The 11478-nt window shown below is 65.9% G+C and overlaps 1 protein-coding gene across 1 annotated transcript; it reads right to left on the bottom strand.

Annotated features, from left to right (window-relative positions):
* Nucleotides 1-197: 197 nt before the first annotated feature.
* IKBKG (inhibitor of nuclear factor kappa B kinase regulatory subunit gamma) lies at nucleotides 198-11325 on the bottom strand (the record flags this gene model as incomplete). The annotated part of the gene is made up of 12 exons (XM_082501026.1): nucleotides 198-1118; nucleotides 1220-1281; nucleotides 2148-2275; nucleotides 2357-2491; nucleotides 4500-4596; nucleotides 4695-4835; nucleotides 6704-6813; nucleotides 6897-6999; nucleotides 7098-7142; nucleotides 7247-7350; nucleotides 8387-8589; nucleotides 11001-11325. 12 exons carry the CDS (start codon nucleotides 11323-11325, stop codon nucleotides 988-990), a joined length of 1584 nt encoding a protein of 527 aa, XP_082357152.1. The 3' UTR covers nucleotides 198-987.
* Nucleotides 11326-11478: the final 153 nt, after the last annotated feature.

Raw genomic sequence — 11478 nt, 5'->3', positions numbered from 1 at the left:
GGGGGGGGGGGGGGGGAGAAAGGCAAAAATAAAAAAAAAGGGGGGGGGCAAAAAAAAGTGGGGTAATAAAGAGCCGTTTTGGGTGTTTTCCGCCCTGTTGAGGTTTTAATGGGGTTGAAGCGACGCACGCACGGAGTTTAGAGCCCCCCCTGCAATTTTGGGGGGGTCCCCCCCCAATTTGGGGGCCCCCCAGTTTTTGGGGGGCTTAATTTGGGGGGTGGGGGCAAAAATATGGGGTAATAAAGAGGCGTTTTGGGGGTTTTCTGCCCCGTTGAGGCTTTAATAGGGTTGAATCGACGCACACCCCAAGTTTACGGCCCCCCCCCTGCAATTTTGGGGGGGGGTCCCTGCAATTTTGGCCCCCCCCCCCAATTTGGGGGGCCCGTCCCAGTTTAAGGGGGTCCTTAATTTGAGGGTGGGGGCAAAAAAACGGGGTAATAAAGAGCCATTTTGGGGCGTTTTTCCGCCCCCGTTGAGGGTCGAACCCACACAAACCAAATTTTGGGGGGGGGCCCCCTCCAAAATTAAGGAAACCCCCCCCAATTTTGTCCCCCCCCCCCCCCCAATTTGGGGGGCCCTTCCCAGTTAAGGGGGGGCTTAATTTGAGGGTGGGGACCTAAAATTGGGGTACTAAAGAGCCATTTTGGGGGGATTTCCCCCGCTTGGGGCATTACGGTGAGGTTGAACCCCACCCTCCCCCCTCCCCCCAAAAAAAAAAACTTTAGGGGATTTTTTGGGGGGGTTCCCTGCAATTTTGGGCGCCCCCCCCCCAAATTTGGGGGGGGCGCTTAATTTAGGGAGGGGGGAGCAAAAAAAACGCGGCAATAAAGAACGAGTCGGATGATTTTTTTGGAAAGGTTTTTAATGTGATTTAAAAAATACACACACACACATTCCCCCCCCCCCCGAATTGGGGGGGGGTGGTGGTATGTTTTGGGGTGTTTTATGCTGTTTTTGGGGGTGTCGTGTGTGTGTCCCCCCCCCCCTTTATTTGATGCAGTCCATGACGTGGATTTGGAGCGTGTCCATGTCGGGGGCTTTGTACTGACATTTGGGGCAGCACAGGTCCGGCTCTTCCTCGGGGGGGGCCCGCGGGGGAGGGGGCAGCGCCCCAAAACCTGCGAGGAGGGGGGGGGGGAGGGGCAGATAGACACCGTCACACCCCCCACCCCCCCCCCAGGAGGGTTTTTTTCCCCCCAAAACCATCAAAATTACTCACCCCCCCCCACTGGTGGGGGGCGCAGCTCCGAGTGGCGGTTCCTCATCTCCTCCATGCGGATGCTATAAGGGGGGGGGGGGGGGGGAAATTTGGGGGGGTTTGGGGTTTTTTGGAGGGGGTTTTGGGGGGCTGAAGGGGGGGGAGGGGGTGGTGGTGGGGGCTGGGTATATTTTGGGGGGGTTTAGCGGAGATTTGGGGGGCGGAGGAGGGAAAGGTTTTGGGGGGGGTGTTGGGGGAGGATGGAGAGAGGTGATGGGGGACGTGGGGGGGGGTGGGGGGTCAGAGGGGGGGTTTTGGGGGGACGGAGGGGGATTTTGGGGGTTGGGTGGTGTATTTTGGGGGTCAGAGGGGGATTTGGAGGGTTGGAGGGGGATTTTGGGGGTTGGGGGGGTGTATTTTGGGGGTCGGGGTTGTATTTTGGAAGTCAGAGGGGGATTTTGGGGGGTCAGGAGGGGGGATTTTGGGGGTCGGGGTGTATTTTGGGAGGTCAGAGGGGGATTTTGGGGGGTCAGGAGGGGGATTTTGGGTGTCGGGGGGGTGTATTTTGGGGAGTCAGAGAGGGGATTTGGGGGGTTGGTGTATTTTGGGGGTCAGAGGAGGGATTTTGTGGGTCAGTGTTTTATTTAGGGGGTCGGGGGGTATATTTGGGGGGTCAGAGGGGGGATTTTGGGGGGGTCAGGAGGGGGTATTTTGGGGGTCGGGGTTGTATTTAGGGGGTCGGGGGTGTATTTTGGCGGGTCGGGGGGAGGGGGCGTAGTATTTTGGGGGTTCCCCCGAGTCTATTTTAGGGCAGCGCAAGAGCAGATCCGGGAGCTTTTGGGGTAAGTTTTGGCTGTGGGGCGGGACGGAGGCGGAAGAGGGGGGGGGGGGGAGATTTTGGGGGGGGGATTTTGGGGGGCGCGCGTGTCCTGTCCCCCCCCCCACTGACCGTGCGGCCCCTTCGGCCTCCAACCTCCGCTGGAGCTGCCCCAGAGCCTCCTGGAGGGCCTCTCGCTGCGCGTGGAGCTGCTCCCGCGCCGCCCGCTCCGCCTCGAAATCCGCCTTGTAGATATCCGCCTGCGCCGCGGAGGGACGCGGTGGTGACGCCGATGTCACCGCCGCGGTGACACCGCCGCCGCCACCGTCCCCGTCCCTCACCTGCGCCCGCAGCACGGGGATGGTCTCCAGGGTGGCGCGTTGCGCCTCCGCCTCCAGTTTGAGTTTGTCGATGAGCTCCTGTTTGGCCGCCAGCGCCTCCTCCGCCGCCCGCAGCTGCGCCCGCGTCTCCCCCAACTGCCACCGCGGGGACCTCGGTCACCCTCGGTGGCAGTCCGGGTCACCTCCCCCACCCCACCCCGGGTGGGGGGGGGGACGGGGATGGGGATGGAGGGGGTGGGAGGTGTCCTGGTGGCACCACGGGGGGGGGACGGGGACGAGGAGCCATCGCCACCTCCCTCGAGGGTCACCTCGGTGTCCCCGAGGGGACAAGGAGACGCCCTGGTGGCACCTCGGTGGCCTCAAGGGTCATCCCGGTGGCCCCAAGGGGACAAGGAACCATCCTGGTGGCCCCAAGGAGACATCCCGGTGGCCCCAAGGGGACAAGGAACCATCCCGGTGGCCCCAAGGGTCATCCTGGTGGCCAAGGAGACATCCCGGTGGCCCCAAGGGTCATCCAGGTGGCCCCAAGGGGAGAAGGAAACATCCCAGTGGCCCCAAGGAGACACCTCGGTGGCCCCAAGGGGACAAGGAACCATCCTGGTGGCCCCAAGGGTCATCCTGGTGGCCAAGGAGACATCCCGGTGGCCCCAAGGGGACAAGGAACCATCCTGGTGGCCCCAAGGGTCATCCCGGTGGCCAAGGAGACATCTCGGTGGCCCCAAGGGGACAAGGAACCATCCCAGTGGCCCCAAGGGTCATCCCGGTGGCCCCAAGGGTCAACCTCGTGGCCAAGGAGACATCCCGGTGGCCCCAAGGGGACAAGGAACCATCCTGGTGGCCCCAAGGAGACATCCCGGTGGCCCCAAGGGGACATCTTGGTGGCCCCAAGGGGACATCCTGGTGGCCCCAAGTGGATAAGAACCATCCACATGTCCCCAAAGACCACCCTGGTGTCCCCCAAGAAGCCATCCTAGTGTCCCCAAGGGCCACCTTGGCATCCCCAAGGGGACAAGAGGCCACACTGGTGTCCCCAAGGGCCACCCTGATGTCCCCAAGGGCCATTTTGGTGTCCCAGAGGAGACAAGGAACCACCCTTATGTCCCCAATGGCCATTTTGGTGTCCCCAAGGGCCACTCTGGTGTCCCCGAGGAGACAATGAGCCACCCCGATGTCCCCAAGGGCCACCCCAATGTCCCCAAGGGCCACTCCGGTGTCCCCGAGGAAACAATGAGCCACCCTGATGTCCCCAAGGACCACTTTGGTGTCCCCGAGAAGACAATGAGCCACCCCGATGTCCCCAAGGACCATTTTGGTGTCCCTGAGGTGACAAGGAGCCACCCTGATGTCCCCAAGGACCACTTTGGTGTCCCCAAGGAGACAAGGAACCACCCTTATGTCCCCAAGGGCCATTTTGGTGTCCCCAAGGGCCACTCTGGTGTCCCCAGGGAGACAATGAGCCACCCTGATGTCCCCAAGGACCACTTTGGTGTCCCCAAGGGCCACTCCGGTGACCCCAAGGAGACAATGAGCCACCCTGATGTCCCCAAGGACCATTTTGGTGTCCCCAAGGGCCACTCTGGTGTCCCCAGGGAGACAATGAGCCACCCTGATGTCCCCAAGGACCACTTTGGTGTCCCCAAGGAGACAATGAGCCACCCTGATGTCCCCAAGGGCCATTTTGGTGTCCCTGAGGTGACAAGGAACCACCCTTATGTCCCCAATGGCCATTTTGGTGTCCCCAAGGGCCACTCTGGTGTCCCCGAGGAGACAATGAGCCACCCCGATGTCCCCAAGGGCCATTTTGGTGTCCCCAAGGACCACTCCGGTGTCCCCGAGGAAACAATGAGCCACCCTGATGTCCCCAAGGACCACTTTGGTGTCCCCAAGGGCCACTCCGGTGTCCCCAAGGAGACAATGAGCCACCCTGATGTCCCCAAGGACCACTTTGGTGTCCCCAAGGACCACTTTGGTGTCCCCGAGGCCCACCCTGAGCTCTGAGAAACCCCTGGGCGCCCCCCAAACCTGCCCCGGGGACGTCCCCAAAGCGCCACCGAAGACCTCCAGAAGTCTTGTGTCCCCCCCCCCCCACCCCCCCCCGAGCCGCGTCCCCTCCCCGCGGTGGCCCTGGGGACCGTCCCCCCACCTGGCCGTGCTTGTCCCCCTCCAGGCTGGCCTTGATGTGGGCGTCATACTCCTGGAAGAGGTGGTGATAGGCCACCTGCAGCTGCACCAGCTTCCGCCTGGGGGGGGGGATGGACATCAGGGGGACATCAGGGGGACATCAGGGGGACATCAGGTGTCCCCCCCCCGCCCCTGCCACCGCGGCGGTGTCACTCACTTCTCCTCGGTGGCCCCGTGGCGCTCCACCCGCAGGGCGGCCTCCAGGTTCTGCACTTGCAGGCGCAGCTGATCCAGCTGCAGCGCGTGGCCCGATGTCACCTCCTCCAGCGCCCGGCACCGCTCCCCCGCCGCCTGCGCCCTGCCGTCACCGTCACCGTCACCACCACCGTCACCGTCACCATCACCGTCACCGCCACCGGCACACCCCCACCCCCCAGGGACCCCAAGGACCGGCCTTGGGGACACGGCTGAGGGGAGGGATGGGACAGGGATGGGTGTCCTCAACGGCGTTGGGGGATGTCACCGAAGGCGCTGTGGCGGTGACGGGTGTCTTTGGGGACTGGGGGGGTGTCCCCAAACCCTCTGGGGACAGGGAGGGTGTCCCCAAACCCCCTGAGATGATGACATGTCCCTTTGGGGACAGGGATGGTGTCCCCAAACCCCCCGAGATGGCGACAGGACCCTTTGGGGAACGGGATGGTGTCCCCAAACCCCCTGAGATGATGACATGTCCCTTTGGGGACCGGGAGGGTGTCCCCAAACCCCCCAAGATGGTGACAGGACCCTTTGGGGACCGGGAGGGTGTCCCCAAAACCCCCGAGATGGCACCAGGACCCTTTGGGGACCGGGAGGGTGTCCCCAAACCCCCTGAGATGGCAACAGGACCCCTTTGGGGACCGGGAAGGTGTCCCCAAACCCCCTGAGATGGCACCAGGACCCTTTGGGGACAGGGATGGTGTCCCCAAACCCCCCTGAGATGGCACCAGGACCCCTTTGGGACCGGGAGGGTGTCCCCAAACCCCCCGAGATGGCACCAGGACCCCCTTGGGGACCGGGATGGTGTCCCCAAACCCCCTGAGATGGCACCAGGACCCCTTGGGGACCGGGATGGTGTCCCCAAACCCCCTGAGATGGTGACATGTCCCTTTGGGGACCGGGAGGGTGTCGCCAAACCCCCTGAGATGGCACCAGGACCCTTTGGGGACCGGGAGGGTGTCCCCAAACCCCCTGAGATGGCACCAGGACCCTTTGGGGACTGGGAGGGTGTCCCCAAACCCTCTGGGGACAGGGAGGGTGTCCCCAAACCCCCCGAGATGGCAACAGGTCCCTTTGGGGACCGGGATGGTGTCCCCAAACCCCCTGAGATGATGACATGTCCCTTTGGGGACAGGGATGGTGTCCCCAAACCCCCCCGAGATGGCACCAGGACCCCTTTGGGGACCAGGATGGTGTCCCCAAACCCCCCGAGATGGTGACAGGTCCCTTTGGGGACAGGGATGGTGTCCCCAAACCCCCCGAGATGGCGACAGGACCCTTTGGGGACCAGGATGGTGTCCCCAAACCCCCTGAGATGATGACATGTCCCTTTGGGGACAGGGATGGTGTCCCCAAACCCCCCGTGGCAGTGACAGGACCTTTTGGGGACAGGGATGGTGTCCCCAAACCCCCCGAGATGGCACCAGGACCCCTTTGGGGACCGGGATGGTGTCCCCAAACCCCCTGAGATGATGACATGTCCCTTTGGGGACCGGGAGGGTGTCGCCAAACCCCCTGAAATGGCACCAGGACCCTTTGGGGACTGGGAGGGTGTCCCCAAACCCTCTGGGGACAGGGATGGTGTCCCCAAACCCCCTGAGATGATGACATGTCCCTTTGGGGACAGGGATGGTGTCCCCAAACCCCCCGAGATGGCGACAGGACCCTTTGGGGACCAGGATGGTGTCCCCAAACCCCCTGAGATGATGACATGTCCCTTTGGGGACCGGGAGGGTGTCCCCAAACCCCCCAAGATGGTGACAGGACCCTTTGGGGACCGGGAGGGTGTCCCCAAACCCCCTGAGATGGTGACAGGTCCCTTTGGGGACAGGGATGGTGTCCCCAAACCCCCCGTGGCAGTGACAGGACCTTTTGGGGACAGGGATGGTGTCCCCAAACCCCCCCGAGATGGCACCAGGACCCCTTGGGGACCGGGAGGGTGTCCCCAAAGCCCCGGGGACGCGCCCCGACCTCTGCTCCAGCTCGTCGCGCTCCCGCCGGCTGCTCTCCAGGCGGCTCTGGCTCTCCCGCAGCTCTCCCAGCAGCGACGTCACCTGCGCCTTCACCGACGCTTTGTCCTGCTGGTTTGGGGACACGGCGGCGTCACCCCCTCCCCAGCGCGTCCCCGACGCGTCCCCGACGCGTCCCCGACGCGTCCCCTTACCTCCAGCTGCCGCCGCAGCGCCTGGAGCTGCAGCTCGGCGCGTCGCCCCGCCGCCTCCGCCCGCTCCTCCGCCGCCGCCTGCGCCTCCCGCGCCGCCGCCAGCCTGCCGCGTGGCCCCAAATGTCCCCAAATGTCCCCAAATGTCCCCAGAGCGTCCCCAGAGCGTCCCCCGAGCGAGGGCCCCCCCTCCCCGCAACTCACTCGGCCTCCGCCGCCGCCAACCGCCGCCTCAGCTGCTCCGTGGGGCTGTCGGGGACAAAAGGGACACGGGGGGAGGGGGGGAGGTTTGGGGAGGGGGTTTGGGGACATCGCGGGTGTCCCCAAAATGATGGGGTGGGGGTGGGGCTCACCTGGGGTCCGGGGGTGGCTCGGGGTCGGCGGGGCTGTCCCGGGGGCCGGGGGGACGCGGGGGGGACGGGGGGGGGTCCGGCGGCGCTGGCGGCTCCTCAGGGGGCTGCGGGGGGACACGAGGGGACACGGGGGGACGTGAGGGGACGGGGGGGGACACACGGGGGGATGTTGGGGGACAGAGAGGGGACACGGGGGGGGGGGGGACCAGGGGAGGGAGACAGGGGGTGATGTGGGGGCACAGAGGGGGAGATGGGGGGGGGGGGACGGGGAGGGGACACTGGGGGTGACACAGAGGGGGATGTGGGGACGTTGGGGGACACAGAGGGGGTCGGGGACGGGGAGGGGACACTGGGGGTGACACAGAGGGACATTGGGGGGGACACAGAGGGGGTCGGGGACGGGGAGGGGACACTGGGGGTGACACAGAGGGACATTGGGGGGGACACAGGGGGTCGGGGACGGGGAGGGGACACTCGGGGTGACACAGAGGGACATTGGGGGGGACACAGGGGGGGTCGGGGACGGGGAGGGGACACTCAGGGGGAGGTTGGGACAGGGAGGGGACACTGGGGGTGACACAGAGGGACATTGGGGGGGACACAGTGGGGTGGGGACGGGGGGGGACACTCGGGGGGAGGTGGGGACGGGGAGGTGGCACTTGGGGTGACACAGAGGGGGATGTGGAGACATTGGGGGACACAGAGGGGGTTGGGGACGGGGAGGGGACACTGGGGGTGACACAGAGGGGGATGTGGGGACATTGGGGGACACAGAGGGGGTCGGGGAGGGGGAGGGGACACTGGGGGTGACACAGAGGGGGACGTGGGGACATTGGGGGACACAGAGGGGGTCGGGGACAGGGAGGGGACACTCAGGGGGAGGTTGGGACAGGGAGGGGACATCTGGGGTGACACAGAGGGGGACGTGGGGACATTGGGGGACACAGAGGGGGTCGGGGACGGGGAGGGGACACTGGGGGTGACACAGAGGGACACTGGGGGTGACACAGAGGGACATTGAGGGGGACACAGAGGGGGTCGGGGACGGGGAGGGGACACTCGGGGTGACACAGAGGAACATTGGGGGGGACACAGAGGGGGTGGGGACGGGGAGGGGACAGGGGGGGTGGACGGCGGTACCGGGGCCCCGTTGGGGGGGGGGGCGGCCTGGCGGCGCAGGCGTCGGGCGGCCTCGTCGCGCTCCTCCCGCAGGCGCTCCACCAGCGCCCGCGCCTGCCCCGCGCGGCCCCGCAGCGCCTCCCGCTCCGCCCGCCGCAGCGCCTGCAGCCGCCGCAGCTCCTCGCAGCGCCCCCGCAGCGCCTCGCTGCCCCGCCGCAGGGCCGCTGGGGGGGGGCGCCGGCAGGGTGGGCACCCGCCCCCCGGCCCCCCCGGCGGGAGCTTTGGGGCTCCCCGCTTCCCCCCAGTTAGCCCAGCACCCGCAATTCCTACCTCCCAGTTAGCCCCAGTTACCCCAGCATGCAGCTTTTGGTCTCCCCAGTTAGCCCCAGTTAGCCCAGCACCCGCAATTCCTACCTCCCAGTTAGCCCCAGTTACCCCCAGTTACCCCAGCATGCAGTTTTTGGCCTCCCCAGTTAGCCCCAGTTACCCCAGCATGCAGCTTTTGGCCTCCCCAGTTAGCCCCAGTTAGCCCAGCACCCGCAATTCCTACCTCCCAGTTAGCCCCAGTTACCCCAGGGTGCCGCTTTGGGGCTCCCCAGTTACCCCCAGTTACCCCCAGCCAGCCCAGCACCCGCAATTCCTACCTCCCAGTTAGCCCCAGTTAGCCCCAGTTACCCCAGCACCCACAATTCCTACCTCCCAGTTAGCCCCAGTTACCCCAGCATGCAGCTTTTGGCCTCCCCAGTTAGCCCCAGTTAGCCCAGCACCCGCAATTCCTACCTCCCAGTTAGCCCCAGTTACCCCCAGTTACCCCAGCATGCAGCTTTTGGCCTCCCCAGTTAGCCCCAGTTAGCCCAGCACCCGCAATTCCTACCTCCCAGTTAGCCCCAGTTACCCCAGCATGCAGCTTTTGGCCTCCCCAGTTAGCCCCAGTTAGCCCAGCACCCACAATTCCTACCTCCCAGTTACCCCCAGTTACCCCAGCATGCAGCATTTGGTCTCCCCAGTTAGCCCCAGTTAGCCCAGCACCCACAATCCCTACCTCCCAGTTAGCCCCAGTTACCCCCAGTTACCCCAGCATGCAGCTTTTGGCCTCCCCAGTTAGCCCCAGTTAGCCCAGCACCCACAATTCCTACCTCCCAGTTACCCCCAGTTACCCCAGCATGCAGCTTTTGGCCTCCCCAGTTAGCCCCAGTTAGCCCAGCACCCGCAATTCCTACCTCCCAGTTAGCCCCAGTTACCCCAGCATGCAGCATTTGGTCTCCCCAGTTAGCCCCAGTTAGCCCAGCACCCGCAATTCCTACCTCCCAGTTACCCCCAGTTACCCCAGCATGCAGCTTTTGGCCTCCCCAGTTAGCCCCAGTTACCCCCAGCTACCCCAGCACCCACAATTCCTACCTCCCAGTTAGCCCCAGTTACCCCAGCACGCAGCTTTTGGCCTCCCCAGTTAGCCCCAGTTAGCCCAGCACCCGCAATTCCTACCTCCCAGTTAGCCCCAGTTACCCCAGCATGCAGCTTTTGGCCTCCCCAGTTAGCCCCAGTTACCCCCAGCTACCCCAGCACCCACAATTCCTACCTCCCAGTTAGCCCCAGTTACCCCAGCATGCAGCTTTTGGCCTCCCCAGTTAGCCCCAGTTACCCCCAGCTACCCCAGCACCCACAATTCCTACCTCCCAGTTAGCCCCAGTTACCCCAGCACGCAGCTTTTGGCCTCCCCAGTTAGCCCCAGTTAGCCCAGCACCCGCAATTCCTACCTCCCAGTTACCCCCCAGTCCCCTCCTGCCCCCTCCCAGTCCATCCCAGTTACCCCTCAGTCCCTCCCACCCCCTCCCAGTTACCTCCCAGTCCCTCAGTCCATCCCAGTCACCCCCCAGTCCCTCCCAGTCCGTCCCACCCCCTCCCAGTTACCCCCCAGTCCCTCCGTTACCCCCCAGTCCCTCCCACCCCCTCCCAGTCCCCTCCCACTCCCTTCCAGTCCCTCCCACCCCCTCCCAGTCACCCCCCAGTCCCTCCCAGTCCCCTCCCACCCCCTCCCAGTCCATCCCAGTTACCACCCAGTCCCTCCCAGTCCCCTCCCACCCCCTCCCAGTCCCTCCAATCCCCTCCCACCCCCTCCCAGTTACCCCCCAGTCCCTCCCAGTCCCTCCCAGTTACCCTCAGTCCCCTCCCAGTCCCTCCTAGTTACCCCCCAGTCCATCCCAGTTACCCCCCAGTCCCCGCCCACTCCCTTCCAGTCCCTCCCACCCCCTCCCAGTCACCCCCCAGTCCCTCCCAGTCCCCTCCCACCCCCTCCCAGTCCATCCCAGTTACCACCCAGTCCCTCCCAGTCCCCTCCCACCCCCTCCCAGTCCCTCCAATCCCCTCCCACCCCCTCCCAGTTACCCCCCAGTCCCCTCCCAGTCCATCCCAGTTACCCCCCAGTCCCCTCCCACCCCCTCCCAGTCCCCTCCCACTCCCTTCCAGTCCCTCCCACCCCCTCCCAGTCCATCCCAGTTACCACCCAGTCCCTCCCAGTCCCCTCCCACCCCCTCCCAGTCCCTCCAATCCCCTCCCACCCCCTCCCAGTTACCCCCCAGTCCCTCCCAGTCCATCCCAGTTACCCCCAGTCCCCTCCCACCCCCTCCCAGTCCCTCACCTTTCAGCTCCCGGTTCTCCGCCACGAGCCGCTCCAGCCCCTCGGCCCCCCCCGCCGCCGCCGCCGCCGCCGCCGCCGCCGCCTCCACCTCGGCCGCCGCCGCCCCGCCCTCGGCCCCGCCCCCCGGCCCCGCCCCGGCCCCGCCCGCCCCGCCCTGCACCATCCCCGCCGCGCGCCGGCCCCGCCCGCCGCTCATGGGCCGCGGCACCGGGAGCACCGGCGGCCGCCGCCGCGCTCCCCGCCGCTTCCTGCTTCCGCCGGAAGCGGAACTGACATCACTCCCCCCGCCGCCCTTCCGCCGCGCTTCCGCCTCGCTACCTGTCATGGCGCCGCCGTGCGTCGCTGCGTGGGGGCGGGGGGGAATAGCTCGCCCCGCCCATCCCCTCTTTCTATTGGTTGCGCCCCCTGGCGGCGCACCGCCCCGCCGCTCCCCATTGGCCGGCGGGCAGGCGGCTGGGCGGTGATTGGCCGGCGGAGG

Source organism: Vanellus vanellus (assembly GCF_965231255.1).
Source record: "Vanellus vanellus genome assembly, contig: HAP1_SCAFFOLD_2357, whole genome shotgun sequence".
NCBI classification, from domain to species: Eukaryota; Metazoa; Chordata; class Aves; order Charadriiformes; family Charadriidae; genus Vanellus; species Vanellus vanellus.
This window is presented reverse-complemented; position numbering and strand designations above follow the sequence as displayed.